At 33.5% G+C, this 26,959-nt stretch overlaps 2 protein-coding genes across 2 annotated transcripts; both read left to right on the top strand.

Annotated features, from left to right (window-relative positions):
* The first annotated feature begins 13 nt into the window (after nucleotides 1–13).
* Nucleotides 14–2,397, top strand: LOC124374752 (E3 ubiquitin-protein ligase Bre1-like). Its single transcript, XM_046832909.1, has 3 exons — nucleotides 14–195; nucleotides 799–1,010; nucleotides 2,078–2,397. Exons 1-3 carry the CDS (start codon nucleotides 124–126, stop codon nucleotides 2,250–2,252), a joined length of 459 nt encoding a protein of 152 aa, XP_046688865.1. The 5' UTR covers nucleotides 14–123; the 3' UTR covers nucleotides 2,253–2,397.
* A 6,786-nt stretch (nucleotides 2,398–9,183) lies between these two features.
* On the top strand, nucleotides 9,184–25,574 carry LOC124374754 (protein deltex-like). Its single transcript, XM_046832911.1, is given in 10 exon segments — nucleotides 9,184–9,532; nucleotides 11,437–11,585; nucleotides 14,296–14,470; nucleotides 18,053–18,256; nucleotides 18,858–19,003; nucleotides 19,640–19,715; nucleotides 20,280–20,470; nucleotides 21,822–21,930; nucleotides 21,933–21,963; nucleotides 23,529–25,574. Coding segments are annotated over 10 exon segments (1,587 nt in total). The 5' UTR covers nucleotides 9,184–9,324; the 3' UTR covers nucleotides 23,827–25,574.
* The last annotated feature ends 1,385 nt before the right edge of the window (nucleotides 25,575–26,959 follow it).

The raw sequence follows: 26,959 nt of genomic DNA, 5'->3' as shown, positions 1-26,959 counted from the left end.
CTGTTACAGCTGAAGAAGGAGCTGGAGGAGCTGAACAACCGGCTGAGCCAGCAAGGAGGGGTGGAGGTGAAGGAGTGCTCCAGCTTGGAGTGCAAGGAGGAGGAGTCCAACCAGTCCGCTAGCATGCCACTGGACAAGGTCAAGGAGGAGCCGAGCAGCAACATCAAGAAAGAGCCTCAGGATGAGGAGCCAGAGGTATGGCATTGTTTCCTTTCTATATAAGGAGCTTTCATTCAGGATTAAGAAGTTTTTATTGGTTCCTAACAATGTTAATTGTTTATAGTCTGGTTGGTGAGTGAAAATGTATGTTGTATAAACATACAATCTATTGAATGATAAATTTATTTTAAGAAAGGAATGAGTTTTGATGGAGGTTGAAATTGGAGGGATAAATTACCAAATTATAAATTTTTCACCAATTATAATTTTGGTATTGCTGAGAAAATCCTAAAACTATAAGACAAGCAACAATAGTTTAATGTTAGCCAATAAAATTAAGGGGCTGAAATAAAGTTTTGTCATTTTCAAAATGTTATATTGTTGGTTTATCCTTATATATAAAAGTAATAAGTACTAAGTAATATTAACATGTCCAATGGTTGGTTTTGTGTGTTAAGCTAAACAATAATGGATGTTCTTACCATACTTAACATGATTTATTCAGATAGTTTTAAAAACAGCCTGGATCATGCAGGATAATTGTACTAAAATTGAGCAAATTCAATTTATGTTCAAATGAAATTAGTTCTGATCAATAATCAGTATGGTAGCAGTTTAAATTTTAAGACTGTCTGTCAGGCTGAAGATCCGGCCAACGCAGAAGCAGACAAAGACAAACAGCTGACCTCACCAACAATAAAGAAGGAGAAAGAGGGAGCAGCAGGAACTCCTGGAGCTGCTGCCGGGACTCCTGGAGGCAAACGGGAGATAAAGAAGGAGCAACATAGGGAGCAGCACCGGGCTAAGGTCCCTGATTCAGAGATGGTTCGAGATCTCAAGGCTCAGCTCAAGTAAGTCTGCCGCTAGAAACAAATAAAGTCTAATATAGATATGTCTATCAGTTCTGTGACTTACTTTCTGAATCATAAAAGTGCTTAACGTATATAAATGGAGTAATTTCTCTGAAAATATTTACAAATTGGTAAAATTTTGGTCAGAGATCTAGTACAAATTTTTGTATCATTTGGTTTTTGCAGTGAGTAAAACCTCGGGTTATTGTTTGTTAATATAAAATATAGAACCAATATTTACTTTTTAATCACATAAAGATGCGTTTACACTGGCAAGAAGTTGAATAAATTTTGTGTCCGGTAAAACTAAAATTGCTAGTCCAAAGTGCTGTCGCAACAGTTGTACACAAGAATGGGAGAGCATGGTCATACATTAGAATTGTCTAGTGTAAACATATCCGTACGCAAGTGGTGTCACGACTAATGTTGGGCAGTTATTTTCAAAAACTGGAGAGCAGTGTCGAACATTAAAATTTCAATTATAAACATTGCCAAGATATCACTGTTATGTGTGAACTGATTTTGCATTGACTCCCGCAACAAGCAGCAATGCAGCTGTTGCAGTAATTGTGATAGTTCTCATGAGTAAAATTGCTTATCCTTGTTAACGTTATGTGACAGCAGTTGTGCAAGTTCTCTCGCAACCAGTGTAAATGTAGCTTAAGGATATAAACTAGACTGCATGAACTACTTCAGGTATAATTTAGATTATTTTGGTGTTTTCACTGAAATTAATCCTGGGAGTAAAGCCGCCACCCGGTTATTATCAAAATGTTCAGATGTTTCTAAACAATTTAAGGACTATCAGAAACAGTAGTAGTTAATCAACTTTTTTATTGTTACTAATACTTGTGATAGTTTTTATACATTATTTTAATGCAATCAATGAAATTATTTGTATTGTGTACAGATAATTTTAAAAGTACCAGTAAAGTTTGTTAGAAAATATTTTCTAAATACGTACTGCTTATTGTGGAGGTTTTGCAAAATATGGACTGGCCAATTTTCATAGATTAGGAGCCAATTTCTTTTGATAAAGTTTTTAAGTTAGAAATGTGGTTTTTCAGGAAGGCATTGAACGACCAGAAGGAGATGAAACTCCTGTTGGACATGTACAAGGGTGCCAGTAAGGAGCAGAGAGACAAAGTACAGTTGATGGCCTCTGAGAAGAAAATAAGAGCAGAACTTGAAGACACAAGGCAGCAGCTCAAGAAATTGCAGGTAAAAAAGGATTTATATTAGGGTTGTTGTAAATTATATTTTAGATTCGGATAAAAATATATTTTAAGAACGCATTAACAATTTGGTTATACGGAGCAGGGGATTGTGTTTGAAAACTGAAAAAAGATCAAAGAGCAAACTATTGAAATAGAGAAGAAGGATACGAATTACAGACAGAGACAGAATAGCATAAGAATTAAGACATTGAATGAAGAATCTCTAAAAAAGAAAAACAAGATGAAAAGATGTGGGCTTTAAACTCTTAACATTAGATAGCAATCTATATACAGGCAGTTAAATACATGTGAAATGTGTGTACGCACATGCATGTGTGTGATTATTTATTTCCATTCTTTGTTCGTTTCTTAGAAAAATTTCTTATTTTTGGATCAATTTATTGAATTTGCCACAAGTTTCAACAAATATCTCAAATACAAGGCTAGTTACATATGTATTGTTACTTATGTAAAATGTTTTTTATTTGTTTGTGTCTGGCCTGTTTTACCTGTGCAATGCCCTAAGAATGAAACCTATACAACCCCCAAATTTTTCTTGGCACTTAAAGAGTTAAAACATATTCTGGTAAAGGAGGTTTATTTGGGAAATACCCGACGAAAAACCAAGAGCTCAGCCAAGCGGCCAGATTTGGGAATGGAGAAGTGTGATATGGAGAAGTACAGCTGTAAAAAAGAATATTAAACGTTAGAAGAGAGAGAACATGGAGGAAAAGATATCATCACTTATTGAATATTATGGAAAGAAACATTGAAATGAAGTCACCAACTCACAATTATACATAAATAGCTTTGATATTCATTTGATTTAATCTTAATTTTGAACCACTATTTATCACAATTGTTGTAATTCATAAATTATTTACAATAAAACAATACTGTAATTTCATGTTAACTGAAATAAAAACAAATAATTATTTTACTTTTGTACTTCTACCGTTGTAATGTTAAAGTAAACTGTGCTCTTGGGTGTTCTTTAAAAGTAATTTTATTGAAATTTTGGTATATTCAGGTAATTTTTAGTTTCCTTTGGTGTTTAAAAAGATAAAGAAGCATTGTAGTAAGGTACCAGGTTTTAGAATATATAATTTCAAATGTAGTACTTGTTTTAAGTAGCACCATTCCAAAATCTTATTCTCTGTGCATAATGGTAATGGCAATAAATCTTAATTTATCTCATAAAAGGGGCTTAAAGGATATAAATGTATGTTTTTTTTTTTTAATATGAATAATCATTAAAATAAAGAAACAGATAACATGTTTCACCTTTTTGTTTCATTCATTATAAGTCTAAAATAAATGTTTCTTTTGGGGTTTTTTGTGGAGTTTAATATTCCAAACAATGAATCTTCTGACTCTTTAAGGCCCTACCAAGGTAAAAAATATATACCAATAATAATTGTATATACAGTGCTCGATTTGAGGTAGTATACACTGGAAACCACATTCTGGTGCTCTTCTTTGAAAAATTAACACTTTAGTCTTGAATGAGAAACTTTTTCCTTGCAATAAAAAAAAGCAGAAATGCACTTTCCTAGTTTTTTTCGTCTCGTAGGCATCGTGTATGTAGATCAAACGTAATTTTGGATATGACTTTTAATTTTTAATCTCTGTATTAGAGATCCTATATGATGAAGATCGAATATTTATTTTGGAAGAATAACAATTAACATTCTTAACATTAATTCTCAGTGTTAAATGAATGAATAAATAATTAGTTTTATCATGTGGAGTTAAACCACCATTAAGTCCTTTCTTGCTCTTAACCAAAGTCAGCCAGCACAAAGACAACATTTTTTGTAAATATAAAAACAATTTGTCCTAAACAGCATATAAATAATTACTACTCACCATACCTAAACATAATTAAAACTTAACTTAAACTAATTCTAATTATTATTCTTACAACTAATTTATTTATTTTCATACATTAAAATTAAAGCTAATAATTTGTCATAAATAAAATCATGGCAAACTTGATTGTTTATAATGCCAATAACTAATTATTACCAAAAAACCAGATATTAAGAATTACTATTTACTACTTTAGCAGCTTATCAACAATTTTTGAAAAAAACTGTGCGTAGTAAATTATTTTACCACTTCGTAAAAACAATTTTTTGATTCAGAACAAACAAGGTTTCCCAAGAAAATAAATCTCCTTCAACAGCTCTGATTGAAGTTACAGAATTTATAATAGAAATTTATTAATGTTAAAAATAAAGTTGCTGGAGTTTATATGGATCTAACTAAGCAAAACCTTAACAGTCGCCTTCATCCAGAGTGGCGTCGGACCTTCTCTCACTAAATAGATCAATGTCTTTTTCGGGTTATAGGTCCTATCACAGGACATGGTCACCTGAGGAAGCACCTTCACAGAGTCGCATCCTTCAGGAGGATCGCTCTGTAGAATGTGTGATGAGCAGGATGAAGCTCTTTGGACTGTCCTTCAATAGCAAGGGAGCAGTATGCCATCTTTGGTAGTTTTGATAAGGGTGGTGAATTTCCCCAGGAGGACCTGATAGGTTGTCTTCAGCGGTTTGTGGAACTGCTGAAATCATAGATTGACAGGCGTCATGGTGTGCTTCCGGTGTGCGCAAAAAGCCCTTGAGGCTTAAGTCCCTGGGCAGTAGGCTGCCCCATAGAAGAAGAAGAGGAAGCAAAGCTTTTAATTGCTCATCACTTGAAAAAAATACTGAAAAAAATGGAAACAGTTAGGGATTGGTGGGATTTCTTTAAAATAGGTTGAGTCGTATCTAATCATCAGATGGTAGCATGTTGAAGTTTTATATTTAACAAACAGTCAAGCAAGAAAGGCTATTTAGTCAAAACAAAAAATTGGCCATGGTGTCCTCCACGGGTCTATTCTGGGCCTTTTACTATTTATATGTCACATGATTGGCATGCTAGATACTTAACCAAACAAAATTGTGTACAAAATAAAGTATGCTTGTGTGCAGATAAAACTCAAACCTTGTTATGTGTGCACCATCACACATATAATTAGAACTGACTTCAAATACAGTAGTATATAAAATTAAGGAATGTTTTCAATACAATAATTTAATACTGAATTAAAAAACTAATTTCATGAGTTTTAATACAAAACAGTGATGATTGTTTTCAAGTCTTGACATAACAAACAATGATGATTATTATAAATTAACTATCAAGAAGTAGTCAATGATTGGGGAACGTTAATATATATTCTACACCCCACTGTTGTTTTTATTACAGTGTACAAAAAGTCCAATACCGGCTTGGTAACTCCCAAACGATTACAGATAAAGCAATAAAACTTGGTACACATCATTACTGCACCTATAAATCTACTTTTTGAAGTAACTACCATTTTTTCATGTCATTGGGATGGCCTGCAAGGAGTCAGATAAAAATCTTAAATGAGAGCATAATGAGGTCAAGTAGTACATCAAATTAAAGGTATTTATTAGTAAAGTTCATGCTTCAAAGGGTTCACCCTCAAAGGGTTCACTCTTTAAAAAGTTACGCCTGTTTAAAGTTTGAAACATTTACATTATAGGTCCTGCTCTAGATGGTTTAATATTCTTGTCTTGGCTCAAGTTTTGAAAGTTAAACTTAGTAAATGAATACTGGACTTATGAAATAGTTTTAAAGGTAGTAGACATCCAATAGAGACTGGTCTACAGAAAGGTTTATCATAAGCTTAGCTCAAGTTGTACATCATTATAAACGGGTTGTTTAGCAGAGATGAATGCTAAAGGGAAAAAACCTGGTATCAGTAATTATAATAGAATATTCTTATTTTTAGGTTGGACTTTGGGCTTGTCTTGATGAACATCTTACGTTACACTTAAAAACAATTTACACAGGTCGGCTGAGGGTGAAGATGACCCCTCAAAGACTACAGATGGGTGAAGATGACAGAGCACAAGCTTGAACACTTTGATATTGTATTTGTAAAGGAAAGGAGAAAGCCAAAGATGATAATGTACAGAGACTTCTTTAGATTTAACTCAGAATTAGCTGTAGCAGAAATCGCTCAGATTAATTAGAATTACGCTTTACAGATGAATAAAGTGGATGATATTGAAAAATATTGACATTATTTAACAGGCAAGCCCCAGTCGTAAGTAAAAGAGTAACAAGGAAAAAGACACCTTGGAAAAATAACAACATTAATGAGAAAATTCACCTGAAGAACAAGCTAAGGAAAAAACATTGGAAATCCAGGAACAGTGATGATTGGGTCAGATATAAAAGCGTCAGAAACGAACAAAATATTTTGATTTGATAGAGAAAAAGGGAGTTTTTTGTCTAGTGCTCTTAGTGATAGTAAAAGTATGAAAAATATGTGGGAATGCTTAAATAAATGTGATGTAGTGGCAGATAAAAGAAGTGGACACATTTCACAAAATCTAGAAGTAGAGGAAATGAATCTGTATTTTTGCTACAATGGGAGGAGGCTGTGAGTGGCAAACGATAATGCCACTATAATGCATATCGTCTGAAAGTACCTTAAACTGTGACAGAGACTGAGGTTAAATCTGCGGTGAATTCAATTGTCTAGCGCAATAGGGGGCGATAACATCTCTATTCAGATTATAGAGACTGTAAGTCCCTATGACATAGAAACACTAACTCATCTAATGAATCAATCGCTAGCTAATAGTAATATTTCCAAAACGCTAGAAAAAGAGTATTTTGTATCCGCTCCCAAAGACAACTTCCCATTAAGGAATCTTAATATTGCCCAGTTAATATTGTTATTTCGAAAAATCGATAAAAAATTGGTAGCTTACAAAATCAATAAATATATAAAATTGGAGAATGTATTACTAAAGCACAGTCTGGTTTCAGAGCAAATCACAGTATCCATACTGCTCTGTTAAACCTGTTAAGTGACTTGATCGATGCCAAAGACAAAGGTGATTGGAGCATGCTCGTACTTCTAGACTAGTCGCAGGCTTTTGATTCAATACATCACACGTTTTCACTGGCAAAAATGAATCATTGTGGCTTTGGAACGGAAGCAAGTCACGAAGTTTAAGGGTAAGATATTAACTGCTCTCACGAGAGAGCGAGAAGTACCTCAGGGAAGTTGCTTGGGGCCTAGACTTTTCAACGTGTACACATCAGATTTTCCAACTTGTGTCCAGAGCTGCACACCATATTTATACGCTGACGATTGTTAACTGCACTTGTCCTATGATCCTGAGTTCTTCCAGGATGTCATTTTCCAAATTAACACTGACTTGAAAAGATCTTGTCTTAGTCCTCCGAAAATGGCCTTAAACTAACTATAGGTAAGTTTTCTGTGTTACATATAGCACCACAAAACCAAATACAGTCTCTCAGTGAGAGTGGATTAGAGATCACTCTTGGCGGAGAGAGCCTATCAATTTGTGATAAGGTCAACTCTTGGAGTTGTTTTAAACAGTGACCTCTCTTTTGCAGACCACGTGTCTTATAATAATCAGCTCGCCATTGGCAGGCTGAGGGGTTTGTATCGGTTTAGAGTTTTTTTGCCTGAGCCTGTAAACTCCAGCTCATGCAGTCATTAGTATTATCAGTGTTCCATTATTGTTAACCTGCCTATGGGAACAGTATTGCGATGAACAAACGTTTAGAGAATTCAAAAACTCCAAAACACAACGCTGATACATGTGTTCCCTAAGGCGGAATGATCATTGGTCACATTATCGTGATCCTGTCAGTTCTGAACCTGTTCTTGCATTCTATGTCAAAAATCTTCCTCTTACTTAATCTGTAGATACATGTATAAATGAGCGGAAACGTCCTTTCAGAATGGTAAGCCTGTAGTTGTTTTATAAAAAAATCTCTGAAACTGGAAAGATATATGCAAACATCGAATAGTTATATTCTTTGTGTTTTAATGTATACGTTTCAATATGTTCATATATGGAGGAGAATTCATAGCTGAAATTTTATCAAAAGTCTTTAGAAGTAATATTTTAATAAAACTGCATAACTATCTATACGTTTTCAAAGAATTATGTGCCATGACTACTGCTTATTCCTTATTCATAAAGTATGAACCAGATAATCCATTGATGATATATACTTTTAAGGACTCATATAGAAGAAAAATGAGTAATGTTAATTTTTGGGATGATATACTGGTTATGTACTAGCCTTAGTCAGTAATATCTGTATGTGATGAATCTTTAGAAGCTTCAAGCTGACACTTTCATGTTGAAATAAATACAGATATTGAGAGGATCATTAATGATTGCAATAATGATGTGAAACATCGATTGGTAACTTCCTTAAATGTGGAAAACCTAATATGTTTCTATTTTTTTGCGTAATGGCTGCATAAAATTACAAATTATATGTTGTGACATCGATGTGCTATAGTTTATTTCTCACTTCTTGTACGACTTTTATCCGTAGTTCTGGTAACAACTCTGTGCTGCAAACCATTAAAAATAATATAAAATAGTCGAACTTTATTTTTAAAGCCAAAATTTGGTATTTCTTATTTGACGAGTACAGAGAATGAAAGTTGTTACAAATATATAACACGCTTTATAGTTTAACATATCACTATTTCGCTCCTGGTAAATTTGTGCTAGTCCTTAAGTGCCTTTGGTTTCTTTCTTCTGCGGTTTTTGAAAGTTACCTATTTTCGTCCAGTGCTCAAATAATTCAACAGCTGTAGCTTGTTGCTGTCAAGCTCTAGGAAGCGGCCGACGCGACGAGCAAATCAGGGAATGAATAATGAAAGGGTTGCCGAATTTGTAAACAGAAAAAGTTCCCACGCTAGCTCATCTTTCACTTGTTAGACCCATGATAGCGTTCCTCTCTTGTTGTGGCCAGAGTGTGTCGTGTAATGATGTGAATATTTTCGAAATTAGTGAAATGATTGTACATTTATGTTTCTGTTTCAAGTGAATCATAAATTAACGTTAGTGTTTCGTTCAGTTTGCTGTTTAGACTCACTAAGCAGGTGGTTAATCTATGGTCAGTTTTTTGATTTTGGCCTCACAATCTATCCTGTCACCATAATTTTACACCTAATTGGATTGTTGGTAATGTAATAATTTGCAATGGAGCATTTATAACCACAATATAAAATGGCAACGGGTCATGCAGTTGTTGTGTGGGAATGGGAAAATAGACAGGGACGATGGAGACCATATAGTCCCGAAGTATCACAATTACTTGAGAGGGCAAATTGTAAGAGACTGACAAGAGTCATGCTTAGTGATGCTGATCCTCTCTTGAGTAGGTATTACATCAATTTAAGAACGAAACACCAATGTTCAGAAGAAGTTGGAATTGGTAAGTTTCTTGCAAGCTATATAATTTGTTATACAGGCTAGGCTAGTCTTGCTAGGACTAAGAGACAGACTTTGTTAAGAGGTGCTCGTAAGGAATAAATAAATAGCTAGATTATCATTTTAAACTTCCAAATTTGTTCACTAAATAATTATATTACAAGGTGAAAGTCTTTAATAAACATTACAGATGTTAGGTAAAATTGAAGTTTATGTATCTTTTAATAAAAGTAGGCTAATTATAAATAGGAACAGAGGCAATTGTTTTTCATCTCAAATGTAATTTAAAACATTTACTTCATAATATAGGCTACTTCAATAGTAGACAAAATGAAGTTGACATAGTGACTTTAGGGGAGACCTTAATAAGCTGCCTACACTTGTTATTCGATTGTTATTATCAAACTATTTGATATATTATCAAAATTCGATATTAGGCTATATATAAACTGTACAAAATCAGAATTATAATACATTGACAACAAGAATAATAATTTTTAAATACATACATTTAACAATAACATTACAAAATAACAAATCCAACTATGGCCTAAACCTACACATCAAAAATACGTTATAATATTTATATATTGCTTGGATAGCAGTGAGCAACCGCTTTTGTGAAGGCAATAGGAGTAGGTTATGATAAGTGGACCCGGTTTTTATATCGAAACTTGTAAACGATATTACTTAATCATAACCATCGACATAATCAATCGATTAATTAATTAATTATTTTGAAAACCTATTATGTGAAATTTGTGAGAAAGAAACAACTGTAACTATGAGACGAGCAAATATGGTCGTCTTCAGTTTTCCTAATTTTGGTTATAATAATTTGTTTGATCACTGTTAATATTAAATTCATATTTTCATTTAAAACATATGATTGTTATTGAGGACTATAGGTTCTTTTATATCGATTGATAGTCTAGGATTTGAGATGCGAATATTAGGTATCGATGGTTACATTCTTCGATATAAAAAACCGGGACCCGCTTATCTTTATCTTCTTTCCGACAAATTTCACATAATGGGTTTTTCTGTACGAGTCCAACATGTTGAAGCCACGAAAAACATGTCTTATCATCTTTCAAAGCAATGTCGTGTAGTTTTCTAAAATTGACTGCCATTTTTAATAATCAAATTACTTATGTAAAATTTAAATATTATCCTACGTGTATTATTTGAAAGTGTTTACAGCTGTTGATATAGATTATTTAAGTTAATAGTTTGAAATAATTATTCAGTATCAATTGATTATATCGATGGTTATGATTAAGTACCGTAATATCGTTTGCCAATTTCGATATAAAAACCGGGTCCGGTTATCGTACCCTACCCGGCATGTTTAATTCACTCTTGAAATGAGTGATTGAACATTGAGTTAAGAAAGACTATAGTTTTCTAGTTAGCAACATAAAATTTGTATTTAATTTAAATTAAGGGCCATGAACCACTGAAACAAGGTTTCTCAATTTTATGATTTTTATATTTTCTTGAGTTCCAGATGAAGGAATGATTAATATTTCAAATTATCAATTGTAAATATTAAACTGTAAAATAAAGAATTGTTTTAAGTACCTAATTATTGTAAATTGATGAAATTAACGCTCAGTTCCAATTTTTATTGAATTTAAATATAAAACCTAATGTGTAAAAATGTAAACAATCTTAAAATGAGGAACAGATTTCACATAAAGAACTGAATATCTTTACATAATAAGATTAACGTCTGGCCCAAAAATGCATTGGTGGTAAATAATAAATATTAATTTAGGCCCAGATCTTAACAATTCGGACGAGGCAATGGAACTCATAACGGGTTATAGACAAAACAGTTTTGTAAAATCTGCCCCCATAATTGTACTTTGGACTGTCAAATGATTCTATTATCTGACATTTCAGGTGATCCACACAAAGTACGTCGAATGTGCTATCCTCCTGATTCCCCAGCGGGAAAGGGTGCCAAATGGGAGTGGGCGGGAGACTCCCCTGGGGAGTGGCATACTTACGATATGGAAGTACAGTCTCTCATAGAAGCTGCCTGGGCCAAAGTGAGTTTGGTTAATGATTCTGTTCTCATAGACCTACACTAATGATGTCAATGTATGAAACACTAATATTTCAATACTTTAATTGACATTCTGAGATGGCGAAGCACAGGTCTATCAATGATAAATATTTTGCATCTCTTTATAAAGAAGGATAACAGTCACACAAAATGTTCCCAGTGTTAAAATGGTATAAAACAGGATAGTATATTGAATTTATACAGTTTTCCAAAGATGAGCATATGTCCTTTGAATAAAAATAATATTGTACAATAAAATGAAATTTATTAAAAGTAAAAAGTAAAGTAAAGTAAAGAATGTCTTATTTTACCAGGCGAAGTTAGGGCTAAGAAGCCCTCTCTAACATTTATTACGTACATTTTAAATTGTATTATTTGTAAGCTACTTTTTTGTGCCATCCATACACATTGAGCTATTTACTATAGTGATAAATTAGCTTTCAATAACATTTTTGTTGAACTCAATTGCCTGCGACTGCAGCCAAAGTTGAAGTATTGGTAACCATTTTACATAAAACTTGTGTTGGGTGAGCCAAGATTCTTTTTGTCACGATTTCATTCTATAAATTTGTGAGAAGTAAAAGAAAGTTCTGTGATGTGAAAAAAGCAGTTTTTACAAACCATTTTATTCAAATTTGCTACCATTATATTTCTCAAGGTGCTTGGTCGGCTATTTTGATTCTTGTTGTGAATTTTAGTGCACCCATTTTTTAACACTATACTCTACTGCTCACTCCTCCTTCACTTATGTTATCAAGTAAACTTTGCAGATGTATAGGTGAAATCCAATAATATTTACAGTTTTGGCCAACAAAAATCAAATTACCGACAATACTTTTCCAACTGGGTGGATTTTAACCAATAACACACATTTTGAAAGATGGCCATGAGTACGTAATGTATTGTATACATTTTGTTTCGAGGGAAATTTAAACAATCTTGTTTACAAAAGATAATAATAAGTAGGTTTCCCAAAACATTTATCAGTGTTTTATTCATCATAAAAATAGAATATACCATGTAATTTCTGTAGTTTTGATAAGTGTGGTTCCTAACAAGTATTTTGCTGGAATGTATATGGGAACAGAGCTGTTTAGTATGTTGATATACTATTCAGCCTGACAAATCATGTTCCAGATAGAACACTGACGTAAAGATGATCATGACTACTTGTTATTGATAAGAAAACATTGAAAACTATCATGACATTTACAAATAGTACTAAGCAGCTAAAATCCTTTATACATACGGATAATTTTGAATGTTATTATTGTCTCGTATATCTGTTCATGATCCAAACTCACCAATAATATTGAATTTTGACAGCCCAACTAAAAGTTTAGACTGTAGATCTAACTGAAAATTATTAGATAAACTACTATGAAATATTATTTTTCCAATTAATTATTTGTAGATCTTCAACACATCGTCAGTAAACTGTGTTTTTCAAAGAGACCTTTCAGCGATATACAGGGTATTTCCTAAAGGTGTTCCAATATTTTGGTATTTTGTTCTAGACGTGAAAATGAGCAAAAAACTTCATATGGAGGTATGTCCTAAAACGTTTAGTTTTCCGTCTACCTGTCTGTATGTGATTTTTACCAAAAAAAGTTAAATTTTTTATACCAGTAAAGATAAAGTTATGAAACTTTGCAGTTGTGCTGGCCTTTTTTTTATGCCCATTTGAGAAAAAAATATGAACAAATTTTCTTACCCGTTTCAAAATGGCAGCCAATCATAAATTTTGATGTTAAATTCCGCAAAATCGATACCCTGTATGAAAATTTTACAAGAATATTAAAATGTTGTAAACTTTATTCTAAATCTAACAGTGGTTGTTTCATTAAAATCGGATAAAAAACAACTGATTAGTACTATTAAACATAATACCATGTATTACATACTACAACAACAGGAAGTATAGTTTTTCTAAACTGTTTTACTCTGAACAGCTGATTTAAAGTCAATGAACAGTCAAAGTACTATCTTCTGTAATGTAAAAGTTGTTTTGTCTCCATTCCAATAATTACATTAGTACAATACATTAGTATTGTTTGTTTTAATTAGTTTCTTTTCATTAGCAACAGGAATGGCAAATAATGGTATTACCAATTTTACCAACTCAGAATTAAACAACTTTTAATAGCTTAAATAAATTACAGATTTAAGCTTGCCAAAGTTTTGGCATAGAGGGACTGATCCCTACTTGCTCTAATCCAATCATTATTCTACATGGTAAACCAAGTCGTCTCTGTTGACCGAGTCAACTCATTGTACCATTGTTACCATTTTCAGTTGTTGACTTGCCACTATTAAAAATTCATTTTATGATGTTGTGAAGACATCAGTTTTGCTGTTCCCAATTTAAGGTGTAATGTGCAGACAATTTTTGAAGCTAAAAACCAGCCAAAACGGAGAACTCGTTGCCACCCTATAATGGTAACAGTTTATTCCAGACAACCCCTTTTTAACTCATATAAACCCAAGACCTACAGAACTTTTCAATCCGCCGATGACTTTCTGGAGTTCTCTCCTTGTTCAATATTGGAACTATAGGCACATATGGGTTAATATGTTCCTTCACAAAACATTTTAAAATTTTATTCGAACTTCTTAAAACCTTTTTAACATATAAAATTCAGTAAGTCACAATAACAACGACAATGTTTGATACTAATCTGCTTGTATGATAGGGAGATCAGACAATTGACGTGAGCAAGACCTACCTTGGATTTCCTTACATCATCAACTTCTGCAACTTGACGCAAGTGCGGAACAACACCGGGTTCGTAAGGAACATTAGACGGGTCCAGCAGGCTCCTTACCCTCTGGTCAAGGTGCCTCCAGAGGAAATAACCGCTTTTGCAGGTCAGTTATTTTACTGTTTCTTTGGCCAAGAACTATGTAATATGTACATATAAGTACAACACAACGTATCAAACAATTTATTCATATACTTACAACAAATACATCAAATATGAAGGTAAGAGAAAAAGTTCAGTTTAAATTTTTCGACCCCGACGTCTGTATAATACCAATTTTGTAAATATGGCGTCAACTCCCGATGTCTGTATAATGCGGACATGCACTTTTTATTATTTTACTGGCCACCTATTTTACCAAATGATTTAAAATTCCACAGACGTGTAAAAAGGTGTATTGTGTCGAAACATAATTGTTCGTAAAGCTTTGAATTCTTATTTTGTCAGTCTGTGATTGAGAAATTGCAAATCATCTCGCTGCACCCAGCAGGGATCACTTCTGGCTGGTTTATACCTACCAGTTGAACCCACCACTGGGCACAGCAAAAACCGATGTGCCACTTCAATCTGGGCAACCTTATGGATGTCCAGTAGCGGCACATCACTAACCACAAATGTTGAGATTCTGGGATTCATGGGCAATTCGATAGGTCTAGCCTACTGTGGAGGATGGCTGTTGGAGTTGGTGGGGTTTGTTCCCTTACCTCAGAGGCTCTTGTTAACCTCAACAAGGGTGTGCCACCCCCTGCCTACTTTGACTGGAGAGGCTGGTTCACAGCTGGCCTCCCTTCTTCCGGGATGACTTTGAGATGTAGTGCCATAATTCTTCCTCATGGATCTCGATAGAAGGCGGCCCCTACTCCCTAACCTTACCCATCCTGAATATCCTATCACTCCGGAAGCAGCGCAAAGGACTAAGTGCAATTTATAAGCTTCTTGTCCTAAGAGAACAAAAAAAAAATCTCGCTGACTGCTCACTGATTGTCACATACAGCTGTATTTCACTATGCTGTGAATATTCTTCTCTGTTTAATGTTATTAGATTAGAGTAAAGTACAACAGTTAAATATTAGATTATTACTTATTTTATTTGTTTAATGTTATTAGTTTAAAACAGTATAAAGTACAACAGTTGAATATTAGATTGGTACTTATTTTATTTGAAAATAAGTAACAGGAAACATTCAAAGTTTCCAGTAATCAAAAATACGCCAATTACTAACTTAGTTGCAAGTGGCGTGGATGTGGGCAGTGATGACGATTTGAGTGATTGACGACGATTTTAGTGATAACTATATTGACATTTCTGAAAACATATTCTAGATATGTAAACATTGTATTAAAAGGTTTGTTAATTTTAAATATAGGCTATGAAACAGTTTTAATTATTTTATCAGAAACTAGCTGTTCCCCGCGGCTTCGCACGTTTTTTGTAAGCTTTGCTCCTGTATGAACACTTCTGGTTCAAGTGAATTGTATTGTCAACGCCGATGTAGAGTTTACCTTGTTGAAACTATCAAGAAAATCTGCTAAAAGTGTATGTTTATAGCCATTGTACACGTACATGTACTTAATAATAAAGTGGTCTAACATTCAAGCTATAAGGCCAAACAGAAATTCATTTAAAAGACAAATATCCATAAAAACTTAGCGCCTTCACATAGTGTGTGGTTATTATACACAACTATCTCGTAATTGTAGTTTACAATGTGCAGGCGCTTTGATAACTTATATATTTTGCAGTGCCTCCTGGTGGTGAGTTACATCAATGGGCATAGCATATAAACCTTCAACGTGGAAAAATACATATACATACAAATTTTCATAATGATCGGTAAAATAGTTTCTGAGTCTATAAAGGACAAACATTCATTTTTATATATATAGATAACTATGGTTTTTCATTAAGTACTATAAATTTCAAAGCTCATGTTACATTTACATGCACAAAAATGAAATGCACATATTTCAGCTTAACTCTTATATATCATTTTGTTGGCTGAGTGTTAGCGAAGCAAATCATTTGAGGAAACACTTTTTTTATGTCTGTCTGCCAACACAATATCTTGAAAAAAAAACTAAACCTATAGACTTAAAAATGTGTGAAGCTTTATTTCTATATAAGCAACATTGAGTTTGATGACACTCCATAATAAGTAGTATTATCCAACTTCTATAGAAAGCAGCAGTGTCGAATTCAAAACAATTATATTATTATATATTTTACTTAATGAGCAAAATTGTAATTGTGTATGTATGGTTCTAGAAATTGGTTTCCTTTGACATTGTGCGATGGCATATTTATGTTAGCTAAAGGAAGAAAAATGGAGGAATCAGGCTCTATTATGACTTAAACGTACCATTCGTTCCATGATTACAATTTGAGTTTCAAGCGAGCGCAGTGAGCCCCGTGATCATAACAAATAAAATCACAAAGCAATACACCAGATCAATCCAATTTTTTATGACAGAAATCGTTGAGGAGAAAGTACTTTTGCTTTTGATGGAGTGTAGGAACGGTACTGTTCAGGTATATAAAATTCGAATGATTCGTAACTAAATTAAGGAAATAGGATGATATATCGTTTCTTTATCTGGGTAACAAAGTAAGCTCATTTGTGGTTCCGTAAATACATTAAACAAGAAGTGAATTCAAACTACTGGAATAGACAGTTTTTTACCATAATTAGGCTTTTAAATACTACGTATGTGTATATATTTTCTTGATAATTCAACAAAAACTTGCATGTGAAACCGCAGGTCTCTGCTAGTTGGGAATACAGTAAAACCTTGTTTATACTGACTTCCTTTTCCGGATCGGTAAAACAGAGTGGAGGGAGTCCCATTTATTTTGAAAAATAAACCATTTTTGTTGGCTTTCAAGCATAATTTGTGTCTTGTTAACACAAGTTCAGTCAGTGTTCAGTAGGTCTATGAGTAGTTGACAATTGTAATATTTGAAGATTTAACTGATTGGCTTCAAATCGAGTATAGCATCGCACCAGTGATCAATTAAAAATTGTATCAGTAGCGTGATCTTAAATGTTAACGGTAACAGAGGACAGTGAAAACGATTCCAAGAAGAACCAAGAGATGTCATGATTCACTCTGACTCTATGGCGTAACTAGACAGACAGTTGGTTTATTTTGAGCAACAATTGAACACTTTGTTAACAGAAATTACAGCCTCGAAACGTTTGTGTGATTGTAATTCCTGGGAGTTAAACAAAAGAGACCTAAAGTTTTTACGAAACAGTGAAGAATATTTTGTAATCATTTATTTTCTCTGTAATTAATCTCTGACAAATAGGCTATCTTTTATTGTTACATTGTTAGCAATTAAATTCTTTATTATGTATAATGTATTGTTTTACTGTATTTAAGGTTTATCTGGATTTTTTTCATCCAGGTCACTTTCAGTCCTAATTAATATGTATAAACAAGGTTTTACTTTATTGTATGTGATGTTAACTATACCAAAATTATCCAGAAAAACATGGATCACTTTATCATTACTGTCCATACTCTCTTCCTCAGTCTGTTTGGGAAGACCTTGGCACAACCCTGTCAAACATAGGGATGGGCTTAAAGACTAGACTTTTCCTTAAAAATTAATATCAAATAGATAATATTCAGATTGCAAGAAATAATTTCTTAAGCATAAACATGCACTCTGTACAATGTTCAGGACTGAGGAGTTCAAGCCAGAATCCAAATCATCAGTCTCGCAGGGGAGAACAGCACGAAAGAGGGGCAGCGGGCGGCAAGAAACTAAGCAATGCTGGCAACAGTGGCACAGGTGTCAAGAAACATGTCAAGAAAACCAAGAATGACAAGGGTGAAAGCTCTACCAACATAGCCAGGACTATCTTAAACAACTTGAATATTTTTGGTAAGATACAGTAACAAGTTATTGATTGAAGTAATTATTCATGGGTTATCTTAGGCTATTAAAAGTCCTGGGATAAAGAGATTTTAACATTTACTCACATAAGTTTTATAGTAATGGTAAGTAGTTGCAAAATTGTAAGGATTTATCCTATTTACGATTGTGTTTCATATGTATTTCTTCTTATTTGAAGTTCATAATTTCTGGAAATTTTGGACATTTAAAACATTTTTATGTGTAAGGTTAGTGATCTAAAATTCTAAATAACTTACAATAGAATACAGTACAAGAAGCTTATTTCACATAAGATAGAATTTTGTGCATACAGAAAATACAGTTCATTAAATTGTACTTAATGCTAGTATAGACTTTACAAATTCATGAATTCAAGAGATTTACTAACAATATGTACACACACACACACACACATATTTTTGTAGACATTAACAATTGAATTGTTAAATATTGTATACTGCTATATACCAAGAGTGGTAGACGTCCCAGCATCGACACTGTCTCCACCTATCTCAGTCATGACAGTGAAATGTGTACATCCAGGGTTTTTAGTTACAATTTTTTTTAATAATACTGGTCTGTGCTGCAGGGGGACACAAGGGCAATGTACCGGCTGCAGAGGCTGAGAAGGGAGTGTTGGATGCGGACTCCAGCAGTACCAAGAGTGGTAGACGTCCCAGCGTCGACACTGTCTCCACCTATCTCAGTCATGACAGTGAAATGCGTACATCCAGGGTTTGTAGTTACAATTCTTTAATAATACTACTTAACGTAATGGGAGAGAGACATGAACGTGTTAATAGCCAACTTTAGAGAAATTACTACTTTTTCCTTTACCACATAAGAACAGTGTTAAATTTCAAACACTTTTACACCCTAATTTTTGGTCATGAAATTATAAGAGTTGTGTCATAGATAAGATCCATTTTTGTACAAAGTTTCAGCTTGTTTGGGCTTTTTATATGAAAGTTATCGTTTCCACAAGCCACTTTGTATAGCATAGACATTTAAAAACAAGAAATGGGGGATGTTTCGGGCTCTGGGGGGATCATGCTTAGTAGAAATTACACGTTTGTTAGCATGAGAACAGTTTATTGCTAAAAACTTGTATACTACCCCTATGATAAAAAAGGATTACTTTATAAGATTATACATATTTATATACATATATACAATTTACAATTAAAAAAGTTAATGATCATATGTTTTGTATTGGATTATTATTGGTCATTGGTTGGTTACGCTTCAGCCATTCCTGATATAGCTCCGCCCTCTTCAGCTTATCTTTACAGGTATATATATATATATATATATACACATTTTTTAAAATTATTTCTTAACTTTTAATTTTGTGTTTATTTTGTTTTTCAGGCTGATTTATTGGATTGCACTGGGAGTAGTGAAGATGTTTTTGAGACCGGGTCAAAAAAGCAGGGTGCAATTGTTGGTGAGTTTTAAGAGCAGTAAAAGATTTACAAAATGCATGAATTGAACTGTGTAAAAATATAAATTGTGTTCATTACTGTGTACAAATAATTTTTACTGTTTTTAAAGATTTTTATTCCATTGTAGTGTAAAATGTTCTCGTTTTGATCTTTTTAATGTTTTTATTAATGGCCCAATGGTTAATGTGTTAAACTGATAACCGAAAATTCACCAGTTAAGTCCAGTAAGCTGGGTTATCGCTCCCATTGCTACTTTTCATCGTCTGTTACATCCGTATTTGGGTAATGCTTTTGGCACGGGTGAGGTGAAAATAAAAACAATAAACTTTATACTAACTTTTTGAATGTTGTAAAAACACCTGTGAATAGAATAATAATCATCTGATGGATTATATTTTGATTGGTGTCTACCCTCTAACTTTTTAATGTGAACTGCATAACCTACAGTGGACCTATCCTAAGCTCAGTTGCTGGTTAGGAAGGAAAATTATGATACAAGTTTAATCTGAAATAATGTGTCTTCAGATATAGTGTAGGCTAAGTTAATGCTGTTCTTTGGGTTTCAGGAGTGGATGCTGCTAGTGAGGGAATCTCGCAGTACGTGTGCGTAGTTGAGGGCAGGTGCGAGGGCCGCTGTCCGGTCTGTTTGTGTGAGCTAGACTCGGATCTGATGGTTGTAGCTCTTACGAGGTGTCACCATCGGTTGCATCTCGACTGTCTCAACTCCATGCTTACCAGCCAGCCCAACGCACATCAGGTAATTGTTTCACAATATGTGCTTACCACTCCTGTCCATTTTAGCTACTGACGTTTTTCATAACTCAATATTTAGCTACAAATTTTCATTCTTCAAAAGAGCGCATTTAAAATTTGTCTCATCCTTGTTCGTTGTTTCTACAAGGGTTATTCGGAAAGTAACCTCTATTTGTTCACTATATAGGACGTGGAGAGGGTCGTGTGACCATTATTGCAGTAGTGTGTGTGTCCGAAATCAATATCCAGTGAAAGTTGTTTGAGCGCTATTTAGTTTTCTGTAGCTTTTTGAAATGTCTTCTATCATCGGAAGTCCCACCAAGTAGTATAAGGTACGTGCTGTCATACAGTTTTTCACAGCTAAGCAGTATTCAGCGGCAGCGTTTCATAGACAATTTTGCACTGTGTGTGGACTGAAAGTAATGAGTAAAGGAGTTGTTTGTGAATGGGTTAGATTTTGCAAGAGAGAAGGGGCAGGCTCTCTGTAGTCACTGATGAACTCTGTTGATTTATAGCATTCGACAGTTCACTATCCTATAGCTTAATGACAAATTTCCACAAAGTTTTTCAACTTTTTCATACAAGATAGTGAAGAAAGATTAGGTTGACAAAAGTTCTGTGCTCAATGGGTTATAAAAAGTTTATAGGAAAATCGTACAACTCAGGTAATGGCCTCTACTTTTGACTGTCTCATGCATTACAAACAAGAAGAACAACCAGGACTATGAAAAGTGGGTTGAATACAAAGAACAATCAAAGTTGTGGAGTCATACACACTCACCACGCAATCAACGAAAGCCCAGGATTTTCTGGCAGGATGGCCAGGATGGCAACTCTGTTTCGGAATTCAAAACAGATTCTGCTATTGGAATTGACAGAATGAAGGGCAACAATCAAAGCAGATTCAATAAACAATAGTCTTTATTACAATTTCTTTGAGATATATATATATATATATATATATATATATATATATATATGCGTCAAAATTCTTTAGTCCAAATACAAAATTAAGTTAAGATTCATATTTATGTTGAAACTTTAAAAAAACGTACAAAAGGCAATTCAGAATAAATGGTCACGGTCTCATGTCATTTGGTGTCATGTATCAGCATGACAACGCTTGATCCCACACTGCTTAAACAGCTGTGGCAATGGGGTGATCACAATAGAAATATATTGTGAAGGAAACAGGATTTTTCCGGACATTTGCAATCGTTCAGTGGTACAAAAAAATCATGTATTTACTCTCAAAGACAATACAATTTTCTTCTTTTTCATTCTTTATTCAGTTGTAGACTATATGTTAGCTGTGTTGGCTATATTTTCATGCAAGTTTGTGTGTTCGGGAATAGTGGTTGTACATCCAGTGTCCGGTGTGCATGACCATCTACGGGGAGAAGAGAGGTAACCAGCCTCCGGGTACCATGGACTCCACCCTGCTGCATACGTCACTGCCTGGCTTCCCGGCACCAGGACCATACAGATCACTTATCAGTGAGTTTATATGTGTCATTCTAGTCTACTGGTTTGTCTGATAACATTTGAACTGTCTCTAAAGGTTGCAATTTTGAGATATGAAACTTTTTTTACACAGTCAAAAATCTTTTAGTAGTTTATTAAAATCAACACATAGAAGCTTGAAAAGATATGTTTCGTTTTTATAAGCAATTTTATGATTATTTAGAGTAGTAAAAGTGACTAATTTCGTAAAGAAAGAGAACTTTAAAAAATATTTTGTATTGTATTACGCTACTACAATAAGTAGAAAGTAAAGTTCAAAAATATGAATTTAATTTTTTGTTGGAAGTTTTATTTTGTACCAGAAGAACTACCATTTGTGCAAGAAAATTTATGATTTTAAGCTGGAATGAAAATGTTACTGCAATTAACTTTGGGTGTTAGGTGGGCAAATGTACTACCTCTGGTCTTATATTCAACTACGGATACTTAAAGGGATAAAGTAAACCATTTGATCAGAACGTATAGGTACTGTAAATTAAATTTCCAATCAAAATAGATAGATTTAAAGCTGTGAAGTATTACAGTGATTTTATTGTTAATTAAACTAATGTACTAATAATTAAAACTAATCAACAAGTGCACAGATATTAATCAATATTGTTTTTAAGGATTATTGTACTAAATTAAATTGCAAAATGGTTTGATTGTCAAAAAAAAACAATCAACTGCATGCACTCTTGTTATCAACAATGAAGAAGGTGAGAGATACACTGGTCTGCCCATGTTTTATGTAATTTCTCAGCCATCATAGTCTAGGACTGAGAGCCAATATTTGAATATATAAGCACACAATCTGGGTTTTATTGTAATTATTAGAGAAATATCTTCTCAGAAAGAATTCATTCATCGGCCATCCTGGTTTTGGTGGAGATCAAAATGTGATGTTATCAAAATGGGTTAAAAATATCAAACAATATATTTTTTCTTACATTATATTTTTCTTAGCTTGGTGCCCTAAAAACCAACTATCAGACAAGTGAATAAAAATGAAATGAGCTTCAGTGAACCATATAAAGCCTGATTATTTGGCGGAAAGTAGTAACTTCCAGTCTCTTTACCTAGTTGTCTGACAGTGATATAACTATTATTTATGTGTCTGACAGTTGGTTTTAACTATGTCAAAGTAAAAAATGTGATCTTAGAAAAATGTATTGTTTTATACTTATAATTATTTCAATATACTTTAATTTTGAATCCATCAAAACTAGCACTGCTGATCAATTTGTTTATGAGAAAAAATATCTCTTATCAGTATCAATAAAAACCAAGTTGTGCTTTACTCAACACAGATTGGCTCTCAATTTGTAGACTATCGCTAAAACAATTAAATCACTCAAAACAGCTGTCACTTTGTCAGCAGTTTCTTAAACGTTTTCCTGAGTTCTTCTAAAGACAAACCCATGATCAAGATAAGCCATTTCCCAGAAACCTTATCAATCAATTGTAAATTTCATGTTTAGAAGAATCAAGCACAATTAGAACACAATTTCGACTCGATACAGCACAAGAGGCTAAACATTCTACTTGTTTTGTTCCAGCATTGCCTCTGGTATACAAGGCCCCGAGCACCCAAACCCTGGGCGGCCATACTATGCCGTGGGGTTCCCACGTGTGTGCTATCTCCCAGACACAGAGAAGGGGCGGAAAGTGCTGAAGCTGCTGAGGGTAGCGTTCCAGCGGCGCTTGACGTTCACCATCGGCCGCTCGGTCACGACAGGTCTCGAAGACGTTGTCACATGGAATGACATCCACCACAAGACGGAGCCACATTCTCGCTTTGATCCGGCCTTCCTCGACCGCTGCCTCGAGGAGCTGGCGGCTCAGGGCATTCGTTAAGGGTCAGATACTGTGGTGGAGGAGGGCTGTGGCCAGGAAATTCTTAACATTTTGAAAGGAAACTAGCTGAATTCAGTATAACTTTCTTCAATAAATAGAGTATAGTGAAGTTACATATCAAGGTCAGCGACATTATTGCCTTGAATTTTGTGGCTGCACTTTTTCATCGTCTTTTCAAGTTGGTGTAGGTGGGGTGAGAAGAGTTAAGATTAAAATTAACCCATACTCTCCTGTATGGGGTACTTTGAAATGGATTCTATTATTGGCTGTCTCTAATGGTAAACCTTCTCATACCATTAAACTGAGTTCTGCTGGTTTTCTTTCAATATTGAATAAGTTAATGTAATTATTGGCATATAACAATTTGGTCTTGAACTGTAGGTTAAAGATTTGATTTGATGTGCAATCACGCTTTTGCATCTAACCTAAGCCTATACTGAGGAAATCTTGTATTTTCTTTCCCAGTTTGTGTGGCCGAAAGCTATGGCCAGTCCCTTATAGTACAAATGCAGCTTTGTAAGTTCCTCGTTGCGATACAGTTGTTCTCGATAAGTTATGGAAAAACTGCGAATGTCGTATGAAACTCGAATCTCTTCATGTTTCAGTGTCAGAGTTTATTTATAGATAACCATCCGCATACAATTCTCATTTATTTACTGCTTACTGTTAACATTGAAAACAGTGTGTATACACCTTATCAAAGAGAATTATCTCTTAAGTACTCTATTCACAAAGTTTCAATACTTCAAGTTTCACACTACTATATTTCATCCTAATCACCTAGATTAAAATCATCATCTTATTAATTTAATTACATTTTCTAATAGTATTTCAGTTTCTTGTGCTTGTTTTGTAAATGAGGTATGATAAACCTCTAAGTGTCTGGGCCAATAATCCTGTGGAAACATTCTACGTTCTTTTAATATTGGACCATGGCACTGTAAAGGTTGACTAGAAAACGTTTACTACATCTATCATATCTTTTTTGCAAATAAACACATGTAAACTTGCTTTGATTATTGTAAGTAACTATCATTAATGTAGGTTTAGATCAAATATATGTCAGGTGCTGAACAATTTTGTTATAAAAGTCACTTTTTGTCAGTATTAAATATTTATTTAAGTTTTTCAAGTATTGACAGGTTTTATACGTGAAGCAATTGATACTGATTAATTTATTTATTTAATTAACCCTCATGGATCATTTGTCATGTATCATTTATGGGTTAACATAGTCAATAGAATCACCAGAGAGTTTATGTGTATGTTTAAAAAATTGTTCACTGTTCCTCTGTTTGTTATTTCAAACTTATTTATGTATACTCTATGTAGGTGGAGCAACATGAAAAGAAGTAGTCCTTTCATTACCTGTTAATTTTAAAACAAATTATGCAAAAGTCAAATTGAGTGCTGAGAAAGAGTTGTAAGTCATATTAATTTCTTTGAGCAAGGTTATTTATAACGCAATTCCAATAGACTTCTTACCATTCTGAAAATAACCTTTTAAGCACATTATTCTCATAAAAAAACAAGTCATATTTAGGCTCAGTTCAATCAATTTATTAAAATAAAATTGTTCTTACTACCTTCTTTACATGCACAGTGTGGATAACTTTTTAGGATTATAAAAAGAGTAAAATAAAGTGATTTGGGAAAATACCAACCACTCTCACGTCAAATAAAAACAGGATTTGCTGTATTTACTAAAAAAGTTAGTATTTATAAAGGTTCACCGTATAGAAGTTTAAGCGTTAAAATGTTGAAAAACAACTTCCGAATGCATGTTTCAGTCAATATTTCTCTGTAATGTGGCAACCAGAGAAATACTTAAGGCAATTTACTCCATTATACCTTGTATACTAAAGCAAAATATTTTAAAAAGATACCTGCATATACACTTAAAGCAACTTAATTCGTAATGTGGCTTACAGAAAAATATTGAAGACAATTACCCCATAACACCTGGTATACTCAAGAAAATGTATTCATAAAAATGTACAAGTATTTCCAAGCCAACTTCTCCATAATGTGGCATACAGAGAAATATTAAAGGCAATTTACTCCATAATGCCTTTTATACTCAAGCAAGTTTATTTGTAAAAATATATTTCTATATATACCGATGCTAACCTAATATGTAATGTGGCATACAGAGAAATATTAAAGGCAATTTACTCCATAATGCCTTTCATAATGAAGCAAATTCATTTGTAAAAATATATTTCCATATATACTGAAGCCAACCTAATATGTAATGTGGCATACAGAGAAATATTAAAGGCAATTTACTCCATAATGCATTTCATACTCAAGCAAATTCATTTGTAAAAATATATTTCCATATATACTGAAGCCAACCTGATATGTAATGTGGCATACAGAGAAATAGTCAAGACAATTACTCCATAATTCCTTGTATACTCAAGCAAATGTATTCATAAAAATATATTTCCAAGCCGACTTCTCCATAATGTGGCATACAGTGAAATATTAAAGCTAATTTACTCCATAATGCCTTATATACTCAAGCAGATGTATTCACAATAAGACATCTGCATTTATACTTAAGGCAACTTACTCTGTAAAAACATTCAAGCCAATTTATTCCATAATGTAGCATTATGGATAAATAATTAAGACTACTTCTTCCATAATGGGACATATAATCTAGAAAACACACTTCGTAATGTGGTATACATTATATAAACTCAAGAAAACTTACTCCTTAATTAGGCATGTAGATACATATTCAAGTAAACTTACTCCTTTTTCTATTATATAGATACATATTTCAGAAAACATACACCCTAATGTGACATACGGATATAAATTTAAACAACTTACTCCCTAATGATGCTATATATGAAAACTAAAGAAAATTACTCCTTAATAAGACATATAGATACATACTGTACTCAAGAAAACTTAGTCCCTTATGAAGTATTAAGATGCATATTCAAGAAAACGTACACTATAATGTAAATTCAAAAAAACTTACTCTCTAATGAAGCTTACAGAAATGTAATCAAGAAACCTTACACTCTAAAGTAACATATGCTTCATATCCAACAACTATTATCTGTTTTATTTGACACTTTTAAAATAACAGTTCACTTGATTTCAAAAACATTAC

The sequence above is a fragment of the Homalodisca vitripennis genome, unplaced genomic scaffold, assembly GCF_021130785.1.
Source record: "Homalodisca vitripennis isolate AUS2020 unplaced genomic scaffold, UT_GWSS_2.1 ScUCBcl_9835;HRSCAF=18462, whole genome shotgun sequence".
Lineage (NCBI taxonomy): Eukaryota > Metazoa > Arthropoda > Insecta > Hemiptera > Cicadellidae > Homalodisca > Homalodisca vitripennis.
This window is presented reverse-complemented; position numbering and strand designations above follow the sequence as displayed.

Coding starts and splice junctions, on each gene's coding strand:
- LOC124374752 (XM_046832909.1), top strand. CDS start 124: ATGCCACTGGACAAGGTCAAGGAGGAGCCGAGCAGCAACATCAAGAAA. Junction 196..798: donor CTCAGGATGAGGAGCCAGAG/GTATGGCATTGT, acceptor ACTGTCTGTCAG/GCTGAAGATCCGGCCAACGC. Junction 1,011..2,077: donor GATCTCAAGGCTCAGCTCAA/GTAAGTCTGCCG, acceptor GTGGTTTTTCAG/GAAGGCATTGAACGACCAGA.